The following is a 22,376-nucleotide window of genomic DNA, read 5'->3' as shown; positions in this document are numbered from 1 at the left end:
TCATACCAGCTCAACTTCCCTGGCTTTGCCCACCTCCTGTCCAGCTGCTCCTGGGAAGTAGTAAGCAAGCATGTAGCTCTGCTTACTCCTGCATACCCAAACCCATCAGCGGGGTAGGCTGCAGCAGGGTTCTTAGTCCTTGATGCAGGCACAGTCTGACACAACCTAGTTCTACATAAGTTTGCGACATAATTGGCCTGATGAGGCAGTACAAAGTGGGAAATCTAGGGGCTAGGAGGGCAGCAAAGTGTAGTGAATCCTAGGCTTAGAAGTAGAAGAGAAGGAATATGTTGGGGGAAAGGCAGGAAATCACAGAACACCACAGTACAGCAAGAACAATACAGAACATGGGGGAAAAAAGAAATGGGCTTGGGGGAAGGAAAGGTGGAAAACAGGAGAAAAGAACATGGAAGGAGTCAGAAAGAGAAGCTCTTCAGGGCAAAGACTTTTGTTTTGTTGTCTTTGTACAGCAGTTAGCACAATGTGATCCTGGTCCATGCTGAGGGCTTCTAGGTACTATGATAATACAAATAATAATGAAAGAAGAAGGGAAATAGAGATAGATAGGAAGAGATAGAGAAGGGGAAAATATGCTGGAAATAAAATATGTTTAGTTGGAGGGAGAGGGGAAGGAAGTATGACAAGACCTAAAAAAAACCAGGAATAGTAAATGAAAATGATGGAGGAGAGAGTGCCTTAGAGTTTGTTGAGATATGTTACCTTGATTCTTTTCCAGGTTTATCAGAAAATATTAATAAACCATTCAGGGCATCTGCTTATGACTTGTTGACTTCTCAATCAACTTTCCTTTTGCATCTTCAAATCCTATCTTTTATTTTTTCCTGATTCCTAAATTTTGTTTGCATTGATGCTCAAGGTGTCTTTGGAGTATATTCAACACCCTTGAAAAGCTTTTCCTGGCAGGCAATGTCATACATGACGTTATCCATTACATTTTGAAATGTTGACACAAAATTCTCTAGTGTCTGTTTAGATGATGTAATTGAATTAATTACTAATAGCAAACTGCCCACAAGAGAGGAGAAGAGTAACAAATGTCAAGGCTTTGCCAGAAGACAATAGGATAGCACCGGGAAAAAATGAGTTTGCATTATCCCATTGGCAAAATTGTAGATAAGCTGGATGTTTCGCATCAGATTTGTTGTATTTATCCCTAGAAATAGGATAAGTACTTCTGGTGTGTGATCTACAGACATCAGATAAAATTCCTGCAGTCTTTAATGATAAGGCATGGCCATCCTTTGGAGATATAACGGAATATAGAAAATTGACAATGGTAAAGAATCCCACATGTTTCTTGTTTGTGTCTCCTCTTTTTTTCCCCCAACAGTACTTGGCATTCAAAGGCAGGACAGCAAATTAGAAGTTCCATTTGGAATACATGATAGTATCACTCCATCAACTATTTGGCAGGTTCAGAAATTCATAGATCAATATCATTGAGCTGCTTTAAAGACATGCACAGGGTAAGTCTACACTGCAGTAAAACACCCACAACTGACCCATGTCAGCTGAATCAGGCTCGCAGGGCTCAGGCTGCAGGTCTACTGAATTGCAGTGTAGACATCTGGGCTCTGAGACCCTCCCTCCGACTGGAGCCTGGATGTCTACACTACGGTTTTATATTCCTGTGGGACTGAGTCAGCTGATACGCGCCAGATATGAGTGTTTTATTTCAGTGTAGACATACCCATATATTGCTTCCTGTGATGAAGTGCACTAGCTGTTAGTGTCCTGAGAAGACCCGCAGGCACTCAGACTAGGACCATTTAAGAAGAGTCAGATTCAAAACCATTTCCCTGTCTAGTGCTGTTGAGGTAGCTGGAGCTCACCAGCAAATCAGGCCCACTTTCTGTATAGACCAAGAAAGCAGAGAAAGGAAGAAAACGGGGCCCTGAATACTGGAAAAAGTAGACTGGGTTGTTCAGATGCCCAGAGCAGGAAATCTTGGATTTATTTTGGGATTATGTTCTACCCTGGGAGGAAATCAGTTCTTTCTTTGGTTGTGCTTGTAGCTGAGAGGAAAGGAAAACAGAACTTGTAATGGCTCCTGTGACATCTGTGTAGCACATTCCTGTGACGAGTTTGTACCCTTTGGGCTGTCACCTGATGTGCTGGGGTTTAACTGAGCCTACCCTGCTCAATCAGCCTGGCTTCCCTTTTACTGCTTTGCTGGATTAAGCTCTCCAGCCTCTGTGATAAGTGATAAGTTTATTAATTACAGAAGGTGAATTTTAAGTGAATATAAGAGAAAAGACAGAACAAAGCAGATTACTGACCAAATAAAACAAAGTATGCAAGCTAAGCTCAATATATTTAAGAAACAGGTTACAAAACGTAATTTTGTACCCTAAATGTTATTTTAGGCAGGTTGCAAAGTTTGTGATTTAGAGTTCCAGTTATATTTCTTTTCAGACTGGACCCCTGTCTCAGTCTAGACTTCCCCCTTGCCTTCCCTTCAGGTGGCTTTATCAGTCTTTCTTCTTGAGCAGACAGGCCATGGAGAGGAGGAGTCCCGTTTGCCTTCCTCCCCACCCTTAAATAGGATTTACATAAGGTGGGAATCCTTTTTTTCTATAAGCTTGACCCCCCTCCTTTCCAGTGGAAAGTTACAAGAAGTCCCAGGTATGTTTAGTATCAGGTGACAAGACCACCTGACTCTGTAGCATCACTGCATGCATGAGTCAGTGGCAGTATGGAGCATCCACAGGAAGGCCAAGCTTTTTCACAGTCCATTGTCCTCGCTGATGGGCCATCCGCCCTGTCTGGCTTTTGCATTGTTGTACCTGACGTGGGCAGTGGGCGTCACCCAAAGTAGCATAGTTGAAATACAGGTACATAGTCAATATTCCTAACTTCAGATACAGAAATGATACAGGCATACAAATTGGATAATCACATTCAGCAAATTACAACCATTCCAATAATACTTTACAAGACCCATCTTGCATAAAGTACATCTCCTTAGGTCATATTCATATCATAAGCACATTTTCGTAAAGAATATGGAGCAAAATGTCACAGTTCCATCCCCAAACTGTACTTTAATACTTCTGTGATAGTCTCTGTGATAGGATCTCAATCCACTTTACTAGTGTGAATGCTTAATCCTGGAAATAGCCCAGTGAGGTATACATTATTGTGAGTTTGGTCTCCCATGCCAGTTCTAATCTGTACTGTCAATATCACTCACTAGTCATGATTGTTGACTCTTTCCTTAAACTATTATTGTAAATAAGATTGCTTTATTAGGCCTATTTTAATGTTCCCCTCTTAGGGCCAGACTGTGAAGCCATAATTCACATTATAGAACAGTCACTCACCTGAGTAGTTCCACTGGAGTGAATGGAACTACTTGAGTGAGTAACTGTTCACCCGTGTGAATACAAGCATCACAGTTTAGCCCTTAGTAATTGTATGTGTGTGTACTACTGACATCACTAGTGCAGGATCAGAACCTTTGTAACCTTGGATGAAATCCTGGTCCCATTGAAGTCAGTGGGAGTTCTGCCACTGACTGACATCTGTAGGGAAAGGATTTCACCCCTTATATCATTCCTGTGCGATATGTGTCATATGAAATAATTAAGTAAAAAAAGGGCGGGGGGTGTTTAAAAAAGGAGTAAAAGAGAGAAGATGGAAGTAGTAAATGAAAAAAAATCCCATGTAAGAAGACTTCCTCATCCTAAAAAACAGCCTTTGAGTAAATCCAGAAAATAAATTCAGTGCATACTCTGATTCTGTTGTAGAAAACACTAAGTGGACTGTGTGGATAATTTAAAAAAAGGATTTGAAATGAACTCTGATTTATCACTCCAATGTTAAGGTCTGTTGATGACTCAGATTGAACATTAATAGTTTTAATGGTTTGTCAGCTATCAGACGTTTAGCATGGACTCTGTGGATTTTGCTATTATAAGATGCGAGGCAAATGTCTTTCTCAAAATGTTTTAAATACTCCAGTTCAACCCCTGTGCTGGGGCAGAGAAGCCACACACTGGCAACGAGGGGGTTAAAGAGTTTGACAAGCTCCCCACTGGCAAGGAGAGGGTTAAGGAAAGCCTGTAGACCCAGGTGACCCTGCCCTGCTACACCTGCAGGCAGTGTCAGAGAGGAGAGCTAAAAGGAGAACTAGATCAATTTGGGGTTTATCAGGATGGAGGATAGGGCTCTGCTTCTCTTGATGGGAGAGATGTCTGGTTGCAGCCTAGAGGCAGAATTCATTTGCCAGCCAGGTCAGCTCGCCTAGAAGAGACAAGCAGACCATGAAGGAAATCTACAGAAGTACAGATTGTCTGAGGACAAGCCCTGAATGGAAGAGTGCAGCCCCACCAACCATTTGTGGGACAGCCCTGTTTTGAGATATATTTTTGTTCCTGATTGCTGCAAAGGGGCAGAACTGGAGAGTGCTTTGGCCAAAACACCACTGCACTCAATGTAACACAGACAGGGACATACCAGTCCCATACCAATGTGGGACCCTTAATGAATGGGGGAGGCACCCTAGTGACAGATGATGTGGAAAAAGCTGAAGTACTCAATGCTTTCTTTGCCTCAGTCTTCACAGACAAGGTCAGCTCCCACACTGCTGTCCTGGGCAACACAGTATGGGGAGGAGGTGAACAGCCCTCAGTGGTGAAAGAACAGGTAAAGGACTATTTAGAAAAGCAGGACATGCACAAGTCCATGGGTCCAGATCTAAAGCATCTGAGGGTGCTGAGGGAATTGGCTGATGTGATTGCAGAGCCATTATCTTTGAAAACTCTTGGCGATCAGGGGAGGTCCCAGGTGATTGGAAAAAGGCAAATATAGTGCCCATCTTTAAAAAAGGGAAGAAGGAGAACCTGGCGAACTCCAGACCGGTCAGCCCAACCTCAGTCCCTGGAAAAATCATGGAGCAGGTCCTCAAGGAAACCATTTTGAAGCACTTGGAGGAGAGGAAGGTGATCAGGAACAGTCAACGTGGATTCACCAAGGTCAAGTCATGCCTGACCAACCTGATTGCCTTCTATGCTGAGATAACTGGCTCTGGGGATATGGGGAAAGCAGTGGACGTGATATATCTTGACTTTAGCAAAGCTTTTGATATGGTCTCCCACAGTATTAAAAAACATGTATTTAACAGCAAGTTAAAAAAGCATAGATTGGATGAATGGACTATAAGGTGGATAGAAAGCTGGCTAGATTGTCGGGCTCAACGAGTAGTGACCAACGGCTTGATGTCTAGTTGGCAGCCAGTATCTAGTGGAGTGCCCCAGCGGTCTGTCCTGGGGCCAGTTTTGTTCAACAACATCTTAATTAATGATCTGGATGATGGGATGGATTGCACCCTCAGCAAGTTCGCAGATGACACTAAGCTGCAGGGAGAGGTTGATACGCTAGAGTATAGGGATATGGTCCAGAGTGACCTAGACAACTTGAGGACTGGGCCTAAAGAAATCTGATGAGGTTCAACAAGGACAAGTGTAGAACCCTGCACTTAGGATGGAAGAATCCCAGGTACTGCTACAGGCTGGGGAGTGACTGGCTAAGCAGCAGTTCTGTAGAAACGGACTGGGGATTAGAGTGGATAAGAAGCTGGATATGAGTCAGCAGTGTGCCCTTTTTGCCAAGAAAGTTAACGTTATATTGGGCTGCATTAGTAGGAGCACTGCCAGCAGATCAAGGGAACTGATTATTCCCCTCTCTTCGGTGCTGGTGAGGCCACATCTGGAGTATTGCATCCAGTTTTGGTCCCCCCATTACAGAAGGGATATGGACAAATTGGGGACAGTCCAGTGGAGGGCAACAAAAATGATTAGGGGGCTGGGACACATGGCTTATGAGGAGAGGCTGAGCGAACTGGTCTTATTTAGTCTGCAGAAGAGAAGAGTGAGGGGGGATTTGATAGCAGCTTTCAACTACCTGAAGGGGGGTTCCAAAGAGGATGGAACTAGCCTGTTCTCAGTGGTGGCAGATGACAGAACAAGTAGCAATGGTCTCAAGTTGCAGTGGGGGAGGTCTGGGTTGGATATTAGGAAAAACTATTTCACTAGGAGGGTGGTGAAGCACTGGAATGGGTTACCTAGGGAAGTGGTGGAATCTCCATCTTTAGAGGTTTTTAAGGCCCGGCTTGACAAAGCCCTGAGCAAGGGGTTGAACTAGATGATCTCCTGAGGTCTCTTCCAACCTTAATCTTCAATGATTCTGTTATTTAGTGGAGACCCACAGCTGGGTGAGTTGTGTTCTGAAGGGCCACAAGGGGGTGCTGCCCCAGCAATGCAATTTCACCCCCCTTTACCCAAATGTAAAAGACAACACTTAAACAGTTACCAAACACTAGATGGTGTGAAGCTTATTTCAGTTCCCATTACTCATTATATTAAGTAAATTATCAGCGAAATGAATTGTCTAGTTGTTGGAATGCACAGCCAGCTGCTTTACAAGATATTCAAATTACTTGGTCAAAAAGCCTTAGGATCATGTATGTCTGCAGAGCAATGAATTGGTTAAATTATTTTTACTAGATTTGTGTTATGGTCTCTGGATTTTAAGCTTTTTATGAATACAGCTAGTTCTATGGAAAAATCCCCTCAGGAGGCTAGTGATAGCACTTAATTTGGCCATCTTCAAAATCAAATGTGCCATGAACAAGCTTCTCTGTGTTGGAAAAAGAGAAATATTTAGTCTGCTCTGAAATATTTAATATGTACACCTCCCCATGAATTTTGCTATCTACAAGCAACAAATTCCACTCTCAATATCCTTCTTTATTTCTCTGTGATAGTGGAGGCATTTCTAAACAATAGATCAAAATGTGCTATTCCAGCTTTTACTGTGTAAATACAGCAAATATTAGATTCTATGTTGTGTCCAATATAAATATTTTAAAGGGAGCTCATTTCAATGGTTGTTTTAATTTCATAAATTTTTGTTTTGTTTCATGAGTCACCCTTAGAATGAGTTTTTTTGTAATAATTATGTCCTTAAACTTACAGTTTGCTTTGTAACCTGTATAGTTATTTAGGTTTGAATTCTGCAATCCTTATACAACCAAGTAGTCACAGTATTTCAGTGGGACTACTCAGCTTGAGTAAGTGCTCAACAGTATAGTTAAGAGCTCTTATTTCTCAATAGAAAGGCTTCTATTATAAATTATGGTGATTGTACAACATTTAAAACACAACGGTTATTAAAAAAAAAAAAACATGGTATTAAAGAAGTTTCCAAACTGCTAGCAGATATCTGAAAACTAAACCCACTCTCCATATCAAAGTAAGTTCTTAAACCCTGCCCATCACCATGATATCCGAGTACCTCACACCTTTTTTTATTAGAATGAACTCAAGAAGATCTCTAACTCTCTCTATTTTTATTTAATTTCCTTCTGTAGGTATATTTGTGTGTTTTAAAATGTGACATTAGGCAGTTATGGAGGCTACATCAAAGAAGTGGGTTTTCAGTTTAATGTGAAGCTTTTGCGGTTCCTGGTTATTCCAGTCTCTTCTGGCAGTTCTACAGTCGTGGACTAGTTGCTGAGAAAGCTGTCTCCTGAGCACACAAGTTTTACTTTTGAGGTTGACAGTTCTGTTGATCCAGTGGAGCCTGTGGTGATGTAGATCTGTGTTTTCCTTCAAGTAACCTGGGCCAGTCCTATATAAAGTTTTGAAGAGGAGAACTAAAACCCTACAATTGACCTCTCTATTCCATAGGAAGCCAGTGAAGAGAGCAGAGCACTGGACAATGTGTTCTTAGTAGTCTGTGTTGCTTTGAAAGCAATCTGTTGCATTATAAACCAAGAGCTTTTTTATTTAAGGCTTTGTAGTTTGATTCATAGGCACATTGTATTACAGTTCTCAAGCCTAGAGGTCATGAATGCAACTTTACGCCACCAACTTCTTCAGAAAAATCCTAAGTGAATAATTATACCTGGTAGAATGCTCTGAAGATTAAAAAATTCATGCTCCTGAACCCATCTTTGTGTCTATGGGAAAACAAATTCCAGAAGAGAAGGTTTCCCACTGAGAATGCCTTAAGCTCCCAGGTATCCATATCTGGGGCCTGTTAGGTAGGGCATCCAGTTCACAACTTTCAAGCCAAAGCATGTAGAAAGAGGCAGTCTCTAGGCAGACAAATAATAAAAAGTTAAATATTGAAAAAACAGCACTTTGAGCTACAACTGTAACAGAGTTGGATTTGGAAGCAGTCATTAAGCAAAGGTGTAATGGACTCCATTTGCGAAACTCAAATAGCCATCCAAAGTGGACAGAAAAACAAATCCAGTTTTGAAATGGAATTACTTTTTTCAGGTTACATGCACTGATACTTTCTCCTTGATCTTTTCCAGCTTTGAGGTGAACTGAGTACCTAGCAGAAAATATCTGGGCTAACAATGGTTTTGTGGTATCATCCGGCTAGGTTGTGGTAACACATGTAAAATGGAGGGCTTTATCCATGATCTGAATAATTGAACTTAATCCATCTAAGATATTGTGAATTATTGTAATGTAATTAGCCTTTCATTAAGCAGCTTGAAAACATAGGGTAGATATAATTATACAATTATATCCTGGAGCCCTAAATTAAGACCAGGAGAATGATATTGAAAACATACCTGTTCTATATCTTATGTAGTCTCTTTCAACCTAGTCCTCTCCTATCCACCACTACAGTAGAAAGTGAAGGACTGTAGCGAGGTGAGACTCACCGGCGCAGCGTCTCCTGCTCGTCATCTCAGGAATTAGCTCTCCAGAGCACCCTCTGCAGGCTGGTGTCTTGCTTGCCGCTGGCCCCGTGTCCCTCCTGGACCCTGGTGCCCTTTACCTTGGGGTTCTGCCCCAGAGGTATCCCCTGGCTGTGGGTCACCCCTCCCAGGGGACCCCCCAACCCTCTAAACCCACCTTACCTCAGTGGCTACTGCCAGTCATCATCTAGCCCCCGCTCACTGGGGCAGACTGCAGTGTAATGGCCACTCATCATTGGCAAGGGGTTAGGATCAGCTGTCTCTGCCTATCCTTGGGCTGCCCCTTTGCAGCCCCAGTACCTTTCTGGGCCTTTACCAAGGCCTGCAGCCTGGGGGTTTACCAGGCTGGAGCTCCCCAGCTCCCTTTGCCCTTCCCCAGTACTGCTCTGCTTAAGGTACCTCTCTCTCAGGCAGCTAGCCCTTCCCACTCCAGGGCTAGAGTAAAACTCCTCCAGCTTCTGGCCTCAGCCCTCTTATAGGGCCAGCTGTGGCCTGATTTGGGGGGTGGCCCCTGTGGCTGCTTCCCCCAATCAGCCAAGCTTTTCCCCAGCTGCAGCCCTCTCCAGGGCTGCTTTAACCTCTTCAGGGCTAGAGCGGGGTGACCACCCCGCTACAAGGACCCAAGCAGCCTCTATTATGGATTCCCTCATGCATCTGAACCTCCATAATCTCACCTGTCAGCACCCTTGCTCCATTCTCTTGGGCACCATAAAGTGACTATCAGAGTGGCATAGATGATAGAGATTGGCAGGGGAAAAGGGCTCTCCAGGGCAGGCTCAAATGGTCATGTACCCTACTATTAAAATCTTTAAACAAAACAGGACAGCCATAAAATCCTCTGCTCTCTTATACCAGAGGAAATAATTCACCTTCCTAATGCCCTTTCTAATCCCAGTGAGTCCTTCATCCCCGGTACATCTTTAACCTCTACAAATTATCCAGTTCTCTTACCCTACCTAGCAGTTCCCAGTTCTGAGTGATGTTTCACCTACGTGGCATATGCCACCACTGTACACCCACAGCCCTCACCTTGTCTCTGGATGCCTAGGAGGACAGACAGACAGACCATGGCCATTCATCAAAGGTCAAGAGGGGTATATAGAAATAATCCACTTTCCCTTCAGCAACATTTTAAGAAAATGTGAGCAGCCCTTCACTTTCTTCACTCTCACAGTCCCCCCCAACTCCACAAGATAGCCCTCCACTCTCAACGAGTCATTTAATCACCTCCCTTCACAAGCACAGTCCTCTTTTTCAGCAGCCTCGTCTGACCTCTCCCTTTGTAAAAACAAACAAAAGTTTCCCTTTTCCGACTTTTGGCAACATGTTCTTCCCACTAGGCAGCTCCTTCCTCCAAAGTCAACATTTAATAGTGTCTAGTGATATTATGGTGCCTCAATTTTTGGGTGCCTAATTGAAGACTCCATTAAGGGGCCTGATTTTCAGAGGGTGGGTGCTCAGCATTTTCTGAACATCAGAAACATCATTTAAAGTGTCTCCAGTTGGCCACCCAAAACTGAGACACCCAAAATCACTAGTCCCTTTTGAAAATGTAGACCTGAATCCCTAAATCATCACATAAAAATGACATAATTAATTCCTCCTAGCCTTTTATCAGCTGTCTGCCAAAGTCACTGGTCCTTTATCAGCTGTAGAGGGCAGCTGGATGGAAACATCTTAAAAGACAGCCTGCACCTTCCCCCACGGTAATGACACAGCCCGGAAAAGGTGGAGAATAAGCCATTGTAGAGGACTTCCAGCATTATAGCTGTTATAATTGTTTGAATCAATGTTATACCTTCCCACATAGCACTTTAAAGGACTCCCCACCACCACCCATCTGCCCTCAACAACAGCCTGGAAAACTTTAGCTGATTCTTTAGATGATTTTAATACTGGGAAGCTTATTAAGAAGGTTGTTCTACTGACCAGATTCTGAACTTACAGTGAGTTCCTACTCCAGCAGAGTCACTGAAATTATGGGACTTCACAAAATAAGGGTATCAGAATCTAGCACTAGGAAAATAGTTGTCCCGTCTGTCCCACCCTAAAGCCATTAACGGGGCAAATTACTATAGCAACCCGATTGTTTCCAAAAAGTAAATAATCCTGAAACTTGAGTTTAAGGCGTACAAAAAACTTCCAAATCCTGTAAAATTGTAAAAGTCAGACTTTTAATGTTGGTCCTTGCAGCTCCTTTTCCTTTTACATTAGATATATCTGTTTTAACATGTACTCTGGAAACATAAGAGCAGAGAGATCGTTAAATGTGCAAAAGAGTATAGGCCTATAATTACAATATCACCTGCTGATTATAACTTTATAAATTATTCTCTAAAATGACAAGGACCTTAAACGTAAAATAAATAAATAAAATACAGGTTCTTAACTTACTCATATCACTCAACAGACTGACTGTAAAAGAAATGTGTTTATTAACACTGACAGTAATTATCCAGGAAAAGAAAGTGATAACCTTTAACATGTCACACTCTTTAAACTTTTCAGACTTAAAACATACAATTTCTGAGGTGCTGTCAAGTATATTTAACTAATAAGAGCTCTACTGCAATGCACTGACAGTGTGTTGACAAGCTACAAGTCTGTACAAGATCAAGGTGGCTTAGAACCTTGTACCAATTATCTATGCTGGATATATAATGGTCTCCTATAACTGTCATGTTTGCAGTGAGAGTGAGAAGAGATACCTTAATGAGGTATATGGTACCATGGACTCTGCTGTTCTGAGCTACTCATGTGTCATAGATGCCTACGGAGAAAAAAAAAAAGGTACTTGTAAATTAATCCTGGACAGTATGGATTGGGTAGAGGATTCTCAAAAAAAAATACTCCCCACAAATATGCAGGCTGGCTGCATGGGCTGTCTTATGCTGTGTTATGTCAGGCTGGACTTTGAATTGATACAGAATGGCATGGACTTACTTGATGCAACAGAATCCATCGTAAAAGAGAACTGTGTATGAACACAGACTGACATGATGTTTGTATGACAAAGTATCAAGAAAAGGAATTTGTTGGGTTTCATTTCTATCAACCAACTGAAAGCATGTAAATGAACATACTGTAAATATTTACAGAGTCCTCTATATCAGAGTATGGTTGTTTGCAATACCCAGCATAACAGGGCAACCAATCAGAGCTGATAGGAAAACAGTTTTTTCTTCTACTGAAAATTCTGATTAAAATGGAAAAAAAAAATTGTTCAGTTTTTCAGCTGAACAGGTTTTGACAAGCTTTACATTTCTCAAGGAAAGCAGACACGTTTGTGAAATATTTCATTCAACTGAAAATCTAATTTTCCACCAAACATAATTTTGACAGAAAATGTGTGACTATCCCTATAACCTATCCTCTTTCTCTTTGAAACCCTCTTGGATTTTGAAAATATGAATTCCAAAAGTCAGAAGAAGATAGAAGAGGCTTTTCAGTACCAGACCAGAGGAATTAAATAGAGCAACAGATGAACCAGTTCAGGATGAAAATACAAAAACTGAAATGCCCCTCTATCCACACTGTAATTTGAGGCTTAAGGGAAATGCAGTTAATCTTTTGTTATTTTTTACTTATCATGCACCTCTGCATTTCCTGGTTCCACTCTGAAACAAGTGAGGAGAAAATGACTGACTCATTTTTTAAAAGGAGCATCAAATGGGAGGTGGGGCGGTGGACTCAGGTTGTATTTGATAAGTCTATCTTTAAGCAGCTTCCACTGTAATAATGGCAAGATAAACACAGAGCCAGGTTTCTAGCTACAAGTCCACCCAGCTAATTTCCATTTAGTTTATGCTCAATCTTACTCTTAACACAGGCAAAATCTGTTTAGTTTATTTAACAGAGCTCTGCAAAAATGACATTAAATAGGTCATAAATGGTCTAGGTACAAGGGACTCTTCAACATTGTAATCAGCACAATTACCTCATAGATTCTGAAGTGGCTGGAGGAAGAATACACACTAAACATATCTTGGAAAATAGTTTAATAAACCACACAAAATATCAGGTGTGTTACAGTCTAACCTGCAGAGATGAAGTCTTGTGAATGCATTTAACATGATAGAGAAAATTCTCTGAACTGTGATTTACACACGATTTAAGTGTTCAGGGTATTCCTATTGTAACAGTTGAGTGCAAAATTCATCTTTCTTCCTTCCTTTGCTCATACTGTCTCTGAGACTGTTTCCTGTGGTAAACATCATAAAAGGTCTCCTTGCCAATCCAGACATTTATCATAAACTACTCCATGGTTCCTTATGAGGAGGAAGAAGAAAGGAAGGGATCTGTACTTGCCAAAGTACTGGTTTTCTGGCACCATCTGCAAGAGGCACCGTAATTTCTGCTCACCAGCATTTTAGCAATGACAATAGGGTCTCCATGGATGGTTTTTAAAAAAAAACCATAACAACTTGGTCATGAAAGGGAAAGTTGCCACAGGAAAATTGTATGGTCTCATCTTTACTTTTTGGGACAAACACTTGCAATGGGTGGTGAAGCTGAAATATGGATCTAATAATTTCTTTCTTATTTAGCTGATTGATCCATAAACGCCCTCCTACATTTCAGGACTGAAGAATAGCACACAGCAGAGTTGCCATTTTTCTTTTTCCATAGGAAGTGACAAAAGAAAGGGCCAGATTTGGAGCTTGTATAAATCAGCATATTTTCATTGACTCTAACATAGCTGTGATCATTGTTCGGCTATACCTGAAGAACAGAAGACTCTTGATATGGTTTAATCAGGCCGCAACTTTATTATTAAATGTCTGGGACTACCTGGCAGATAAAAGTGTACAGTGCAGGTAACTCCAAGTCATTTCAATATCTATTTGGGAGCTTCTGCCAGTCCCCCACCCCTTTTTCCATCCTGGTCCCCAGCCATCTCATTGTTCAGACCTTACTATCCTCCCCCCAATGAGAGTTAAGGTGGGCTATAAAGGAGGTGGGGGTGATGGATCCCTGCCCTTGCCAGTCATAGGCACCCTGAACCTCCCCCACCCCTGCTCCTTTAACAAACACCTCCTTCCAAGCCATTTTTCCGTTCACTGTATCCCTTCTCTATGGAGTACCTGCACTAAACATCTGCCCCACACTTACATAATGAGTTGCAACATCATAGCCTAACTCCCTTCCCTACTCACCGTAACAAAGTCCCTCCACCTCTACCCAGAACACAATGTGGGGTAGATGAAAAAACCCCACTCCACCGAGGCCAATCTGACCCACTCTGAGTTTGCAGCAGCAGCTGTGGTGCCTCTCTCTTCCCCACCTTAAAGCAACATACCCCCTCCTCCAACAAGCCAAACAAGCTCCCCCCCCCCGCACTTATATAATAAATGTAAATATATCTTGTAGGATTATAGGTATAGGATTGACAAGTATTTAGGTGTGATGAGTACGTATTAGGAATGTAAGTAATGTAAGGCAGTAATGCATGGGCTACAGGCTAAGGTCTGTAGGATTTCAGTTTACCAACACTAGGCCGCAGGCTTAAGGAGACTTGACGCAAGTGGGTGGTCAAAAACTGATCCTTTGCCAATAAGACCACATGATTACTGTAAAAAATGTGCCGGTAGGTGATGTTATGGAAAAATAGATCACAAGACACCTGATTGAAACACCATGGAAAGTTCTGTTCCGACCCTCAGGTTACCCTGGAAACAGGTTGATGTAAAAGTTAATCAGATGCTAATAAGCAAAACAGGAACTAACAGAACAACCTATGGAAAGTGGGGCACCCCACAATTTATAGGGTGTGGAAGTACAGATAAGGAAAAAGAGGTTGGAACACTCATGCATATGGAGAAGGTATATGTGTGGTCAGAAGAACAGTATAAAAGAGGTTCCCTAGTTGGGTAAAAGTGGGAAGACTCCAGTAGGAACCACCCCTTTCTTGTTGACCACGCGTTGAGAGATCCACCATACACTATAATATATTTGGGGATATGAATATGACTACGGCATTGACTATTGCTTGGGCTCTCTCAGGTTGTGCAGATGTGTATGTGAGTGTAATGTATAATAAGTTATAATACAAACAAGACTGTTTACTTGCAACTGTGTTTGTGGTCACTGTATTCATTCTTCATGTGCTCCTTAGAGTCTCTCACTCTAAGAGAATCGTAAAGGATAGCTTTCACTCTATTAATCTGAAACCCTGTGGTGGTGTAGAAGCTAAACTCACAGTGAAGTAACAAAGAACTATCAACCAATGTAATTTAAAATAAAGGCTGCAATTTACAAGCTGGCTATTAGAAGTTAGAAAAAGGAATAATTTTACGGGTGTATGAAGTCAATTAGAAAATAAATTGTCATTTGGAGCAGATAAGTAAAAATGTGATCTGGCAACTGCAGTCCACTGCAACTATTGAACATAATTATCATAGTTAAAGGTCTAATAGGAAAGGAAACAGAATACAGTACTTACTTTTGAGGTTCATAGGGCACTGGAGATGGATATATAGTGTGTGTGGGGGGGCGGAAATCTAGTATTATGTAAAATGATATATTCTCTGATGTTTGCTCCTTAATTGGGGTTTAATTGATTTGAGAGAAAGCACTGGAAAATCAATGAGCATGTTTCTCCTCTTGCTTACCACTGGTTTTAGACAGCTGTAACTGTAATCAGCCCTAAGAAATCATCTTCTGATGAGACTATTTAGGGGTAGATCATGGAATTTTAGTTAATTTATGGCCCTGGCTCTACCTTTGTGAATGCAGAATAACTCCAATGGCTTCAGTGTCACTGAAAGCAGAATTTGACCCATTGTTCTTTCTGGATTTGAGACATAGAATAAAATTAATAAAGACTTTAAAAAAAATCCCAAGGCTTAATATAGCTGTTTATTGAAAGGAAAGGCATTCATGCCACTGGAACTTTGGAGACAAGAAAGAATAATGAAGCTTTTGTTCTGCTGACCTTTCCCATTACTGCTCATTATTAAACACATTTTTGTGTTCCATTTCTTCTGCAGATAAATTAACCTTCTGCCTGATCCCACAGTGATAACACATACAGACATACAACTTCATTGTTGGATCAAGTACAGAGGGGAAAAAATAGTCTGCTAGAAAGTAATCTTCTATTTCATAGATAGAAACATTCACAGTTAGAAAAAAATACAAATACATTTATGAAAAAAGCAAAAGATAAATGGCTGTAAGTATAACATAAGAACACTTCTCCTCACCCACCCCACATAAACACACACTGCACGAAAATACATCTTGAAAGTCAGGCATACATCTGGCATCTCAAGCACATTGCTGATGCTCTATATTATTTCCAATAACCCAGTTCAAATTATTGGCAAGAAAAATTAAAATGATGATAAAATAAAAAGATACTGGATAGCAATTGTTGGCAAGATATAGTCAAGAAGGTGAAGTATGGTCTCTATTCCATCTTTTCTGTTAAATATCTTGAGTATCATTCTTCATGGGTTCAAATTGATATGGCACAGTATTACCTGATGTAATACAATCTTTTATAAACAAGTAAGCAACAGAAATCCATCACAATGGAAAATTTAATGGTACGTCTTGGTTACAATACAAATCTGCAGTTTTTTAATAATAGTCTTGTAGATAGCCAGCAGTCTGCTCTTGCAAACTAAGGATGAAATCCTGACTCCATTGAAATCAAATGGGAGTTTTGCTATTGGGGCCAGGATTTCACTGTAAATCACTTATAGCTACAATTTAGTTCTATCATATTGTTAGCATCTTTACGTGTTTATAAGCCAGATTGGGTAGTGGCAAATATATCTAAGATGCATTTTTATGGTCTACTTCAAAAGTGAATTTGAAGGAAATTAAAAAAAAAAATAGCTCCCACACTTAAATAAAAGAAACCAGGATGCTTTTGAACATTAATGAACAAAAATGTAGTTGTAGGACCTGACCAAATAATTTTGCAAGGAACTACAATGTATTAATGATAGGATTATTCTAGCAAACATTGTGATATTGAGCACGTCATGCCCATCTGATCAATTGTTTTCAGCTACTTAATTATCTGGTAACTGCCTGTTATAACTCAAACATACATATATGTCTTACCTTATCATATACCTAGGAGCAGTCAGTAAAATTGCTTTGACAAAATAAAATGTAGTGGATATGAGCTGAAAAAGTAGTCATAATACTTTCTACAGCACAGACTGCTTAAGCATTTTATTAAGATAATTATTTCATTTTTTCAAATGCTTCTATTTAATATTGCAAAAGTGATGTCAAGAAGTAGTTAGATGCAACATTAAGCAGAGCACTCATAAGAGTATATTGTCCAGGTCCATTTCCAAATGCCCTTATCTAGTGCACAAAGATAATTTAAAAGCACAGCCAAAAATGGAAAAGCCAGGCGAGTATAAAAATCAGGGCTGCCTACACTGGCAAATGTTGTAGTGTCCAGTTCAGATGAAAATGGAATACAATCAGCTGTCCTTGGTAAATATACATTATGAATACAGTTTGTTTCTCAATAATGCAAAGGAGTTTTTTGCAAATGCATTATTGTGCATCTCTGTAAACCAATTTAAACAAGACAATAAAATTACAATGCAGAAGAAAGGGAAAGGAAGAAGTTGTTGTTGTAGGGAGAGGGGAATGTGATTTTTTTTTCAGATAGAATAAAAGTTGAACACTAGAGATGAGTCAAAAATATGATACCAAAAATCCCCAAATGTGGGGATATTTTAAAATTCCATGCCAGATCTAGATCTACAGTTCACAAATGGCTCTTGTTTTCATAAGAAACTGATCCCAACACCCCAAAACAGCTATCCCTAAATATTATAAAATAAAACAAACTACTTGAATTCAGAATCCATTGGTTTTCATGAATTCTAGCACTTTATTCAGTCCTAATAGATATATACATTTCACTTTCAAATAAAATAAAGGTAAGTAAAACCAGCACATTTTACATTTCAAGGAAAGTCACATGTTTGACAAGATTGGTTTACTTGGAAGATTTGTATCTCAGAAAGGAAAAGATGCATTTTGTGAGCTGTTATCAGAAAGCAAAAGGCAGCAAAATTTCACCAGGAGAATTATATTTTTGTGTGAAATTTGGCAGATAATAGCAAAACTCCCCTAGTGCTGTCACATATCTAAAATGGAAAGAAAGTTAGCACGCTAAACATGTTTATAGATGTGTGCTGAATGTTATATTTTGAAAGAAAAATGTTTCAAAGTGATCACTAAATGCTCGATCAAGAGAAGCTGTGGTAGAGTATGTATGCTGAGAGAGTTTATGTGGCCATTGGTAGTCAATAGAATGTAATTTATTTGTGTGTGGCAAGTGATAGCATTATTTATAAAGCAGTACATGCCACAAACCTTCTGGTTTTGCTTCTGTTACTGGAAAAATGCATACTAAAAGCAAAGAAAGGTATTTTACTATTTAAAGGTGTCAGGGTTCCCTCCCTACTCTGAACTCTAGGGTACAGATGTGCGGACCTGCATGAAAGACCCCCTAAGCTTATTTCTACCAGCTTAGGGTAAAACTTCCCCAAGGCACAAACTCTTTGCCCTTGGAGGGTAGGCTGCCACCACCAAGTGATTTAACAAAGAATCAGGGAAAGGACCACTTGGAGTTCCTATTCCCCCAAAATATCCCCCCAAGCCCTTACACCCCCTTTCCTGGGAAGGCTTGAGAATATTATCCTAACCAATTGGTTACAAAGTGATCACAGACCCAAACCCCTGGGTCTTAGGACAATAGAGAAATCAGTCAGCCTCTTAAAAGAAACAGAACTTTATGAGAAAGAAAAAAGGTAAAAGAAGAACCTCTGTAAAGTTAGAAGGGAAGCTAATCTCATAGGGCAATCAGATTTAAAACACAGAGGATTTCCCTCTGGGCAAAAACTTTAAAGTTACAAAAAGAAAACCAGGAATACACCTTCCTCTCAGCACAGAGAAAATCACAAGCCAAAACAAAAGTAAACTAACACATTTCCGTGCTAGTACTTACTAATTCTAATGGAGTTGGATTGCTTGCTTTCTTGATCTCTCTCCGGCAAGCACACAGAACAGACAGACAAAAGCCTCCCTCCCTCCCCCCACCCCCACCCCCACCCCCACCCTCACCCCCAATTTGAAAATATCTTGTTCCCTTATTGGTCCTTTTGGTCAGGTGCCAGCCAGGTTAGCTGAGCTTCTTAACCCTTTACAGGTAAGAGGATATTGTGCCTCTGGCCAGGAGGGATTTTATAATACTGTATACAGGAAGGTTGTTACCCTTCCCTTTGTATTTATGACAAAAGGTTATTAAGTACTTTAGGCTTCTTATTATAAAGACTAGGACAATGGGCACTGCATGCCATCAGCTGACATTTTTATTACAGTTGGGGTGGAACTAATATGGGGCAAAGGGGGTGACTTCCCCACCACCGGGCTTTAAGTGTACGTGTGGTGTCTTTTCAAGCTAATAGGTATAATTGAAGGTGGCAGCAACAATGACCCATCACCCCTCCTGGCTCTGCCACTGCTCACAACTTGGCTCTGCTACTGATTACAGCATTTAAAATGACTAGAAATAGTCAAGATTTGTGATTTTTCTTATTACCTCTTACAAAAGACTCAGGGGTCATTGTTGATACTGAATTGAACATGTTTCTAGCAGAGGAATATCAAACAGCAGCAGGACAGTGTTGTTGTCACTGTATACAACATTGTTGAAATTGCCCTTGGTGTGCAGTGTCCAATATCGGCAACTATATTTTAAAAAGGATGCTGAACAATTGGAAAGGGTTCCGAGACGAACTACAAGAATGATCTATGATCTGGAAGATATGCTTTATAATGAGAAACTAAAGAAGCTCAATCTATTTGATTTATTGAAGAGAAAATAGAAGTGCAGACAAAGGCAAGACCCAATGGCTTGTTGCTGAAATCAACCAAGTTCAGACTTTTTATTTGTACCGGTGAAGGTAATAAACCATTTGAACAGACCACCAAAAGAAGTGATGGATTCACCATCAACTGGAGTATTAAATCCAGATTTAATGTGTGCTAAAAGGTATGCTCTATTTCAACCACAAATTGTTGGGTTAAATGCAGTAAATCACTAGTTGAAATTCTAAGGCCTTTGTTATGCAGGAGGTCAGACAAAAAGACCATAATGGTCCCTTCTGAACTTAAAATGTATGAAATGTTTGAATTCATCCAGTAAAATAACAAATATTCTTAGTCATTATTTGCCCAAAGTTGTATGTGTTCTTTATATTGTCATAAAAGTATTTTAACATAGCAATGATATTGTCAAATCCTCAAAACTCCCAGTCAGGAACCAGTTTTGTATTTAGTGTCCTTTGTCAGCCAAGGAGGAGAGCTCTGCAGGAGCGGCACTTCCAAAGGCCCTCTGTTTTAATCAGAGGAAGGGGAGCTGCAGTACCCATTACTTTAACCTCTAGTTTCAGCCAGTCCTTTAGCGGCAGCATCCTCAGTTCCTGCCTTTTGGCCACTCCTTGAGGAAGTAGACCAGGATCCTCATTCCGATGGAAGCAGTAGGAGCCAAACTTCCTTTTCCTAGCAACTTTTGTACACCTCATTGATCGTGCTCCCAAATAATTCCAACCCAGGCAATGAAGGACTAAGTGCCATTTGAACTCGCATCCCCCATCTGGCACCAGATGTACATCAGCAAACCCAAAGTCTTTCTTTCAAAGATTTTATAATCTTCCTCTCACTCTGGTCATAATTGTTTTTAAAGATTGTAACTATAGATAGGAGAACCCAACAGTTTTTGAGGGGTTGTGAAACTTCTCAAGCTTCATTTTTAAATGTTTTTAGCTTCTTGAATGTTATTGGATTTTCACAAAACATTTTCCCCATAACAGCCATTAATTTTCACGAAAAGCGTTATTTAAAAAATGTGGCCAATTATTTTGCAAAATGACAAGTAATTTTGAATGCTCAACTTGAAACACTGTGAAGGGACCAGTTTTTAGGAAAGTTCTGTGTGCCTGCACTCTGCAAATCAAAACTCTTTAAGGGAGCTCAAGGTGGGCACCCAAAACCACTAGTCACTTTGGTAAATCTTGGCTGAAGTTTTGCTGACTAAATGGAATCCTGTGCTATGAAAACAATAAAGTCTCTTGTTTGAAAGCAAGCCTTATTCTGCTTCTGGGATTACCAGAGGAGAGACGGACCTGTGTCACAACATTTGGAGGTAGATCCAGATCTGAAGTTTGTCAAAGTAAATCAGTTTACCTTTGGTATTTGGTTCAAATCGTCTCAAAATCATGTTAAAAACCAAACCAAACCAAACCATGTAGCAATCAGAATTTGTATTTTGCCAGAGAAATGGATCTTGAAGATTAAAAGTTTTTCATTCCTTTAAAATATTGATGTCATGATTTTTTTTTAGTAGGTTTGAAATCCCCATCCCTAATTATAACTTTCCCTCACTTCGGTTTCCTAATCTCTTCTGTTTCTATCCCTTCACTTTTGCCTGGCACACCAACTCTTCCCATTTATTAAAAAAAGAAGAAGTTTGAGCCAATGCTTCTCATATCCCTTGTGGTGTGTGATGGCTGCTCTGGAGACAGAATGCCCTGTCAGAGATTCACAGATTTCTGCTATAGGCAGTGTCCATTCAGAGACCAGACAGGCAGAGAAATTGCGAGAGCAGCAGTGAAGGATATTTAAAATAGGGTAAATAGTGTTGTTGTTTTTTACTGAGATAGTATTAGAAAGACTGGTTTGAGTCATACCACATAAAGAACCAAGCTTCCAACCAGTTTAAAAATCTAGCTTAGTTCTTTACTGCAAGACTTTACAGCCTCACTAACAGGCTGTCGAGAGCAGAGAAACTGGGTCAAGATGGGAAAGCAGAATAACCAGAAAAAGACCAACAATGAAATATTGAAAGCAAGCCCCAAATTCTGATCATTATCTAGAAAGTTTTGCAGGAGTGCTGCTGTGGGGTGCCAAGGAACTCAGGAAACTGATCATTTCCTCTATTAAAAACAAGGATTGATGGAAGGAAGAAAAAAACATGCCAGGAAAGACAAATATCTGCCTTACTGAGATTGGCTCGCAATCCTTTACAGTAACCTGCATCAGTCCGCTGTGGGGGAGAGAATGAATGAAACACATTGGGCCAAATTCATCCCTGCTGTACTCCATAGACATCAGTGAAGTAACATTAGCAATGAATTTGGCCCAGTGTGAAGGGAAAATGCTCTGCCCATTGTCTGGCCTAAGTAGCCAGGCCATGCTCCGTGCAGGGAAGAAGTGGACAAGGGAAATGGTGCTTGAAATCTCCACAGCGAAAGCTCCGGCAGCTGCAGCAGGCTTTGTATCTCATAACCTTCCCCTGGGGAGGCAGGACCTGCACAGAAGCAAATCCCTAGGCCCCACCCTTTTCACAGCCTACTGATGCCTACTCATGCTCTGCCTCAAGCCATAGCCTGCTGCACAGAGGTTCCCTAGTTGAGGTCATTGCTACATGATGGACATGCACCTTCTGCATGGCTATCCAGAATCCTTTCCATTTTTGTCGAGCAGACCCATCACAGCTTTCACAGCCTCCGAGAGAAAGACAGACAGGCTTTGCCCCTTAAAGATCAATATTTCACTTTCATTCCATGTATATTTTCCACCGAAGGCC

General features: G+C 40.7%; 1 protein-coding gene and 1 long non-coding RNA gene across 3 annotated transcripts in view; one reads left to right on the top strand and one right to left on the bottom strand.

Annotated features, from left to right (window-relative positions):
- LOC122464227 overlaps positions 1-22,376 on the top strand; it is a 70,427-nt gene that overhangs the window by 19,417 nt on the left and 28,634 nt on the right. The window lies entirely within an intron of this gene.
- LOC102931362 (small integral membrane protein 4-like) lies at positions 12,899-15,984 on the bottom strand. The gene is given in 3 exon segments (XM_027818223.1): positions 12,899-13,015; positions 13,017-13,097; positions 15,970-15,984. Coding segments are annotated over 3 exon segments (213 nt in total).

Source organism: Chelonia mydas, chromosome 2 (assembly GCF_015237465.2).
Source record: "Chelonia mydas isolate rCheMyd1 chromosome 2, rCheMyd1.pri.v2, whole genome shotgun sequence".
NCBI lineage: Eukaryota > Metazoa > Chordata > Testudines > Cheloniidae > Chelonia > Chelonia mydas.
The sequence above is the reverse complement of the archived record's forward strand: the minus strand, read 5'-3'. Positions and strand labels throughout refer to the sequence as shown.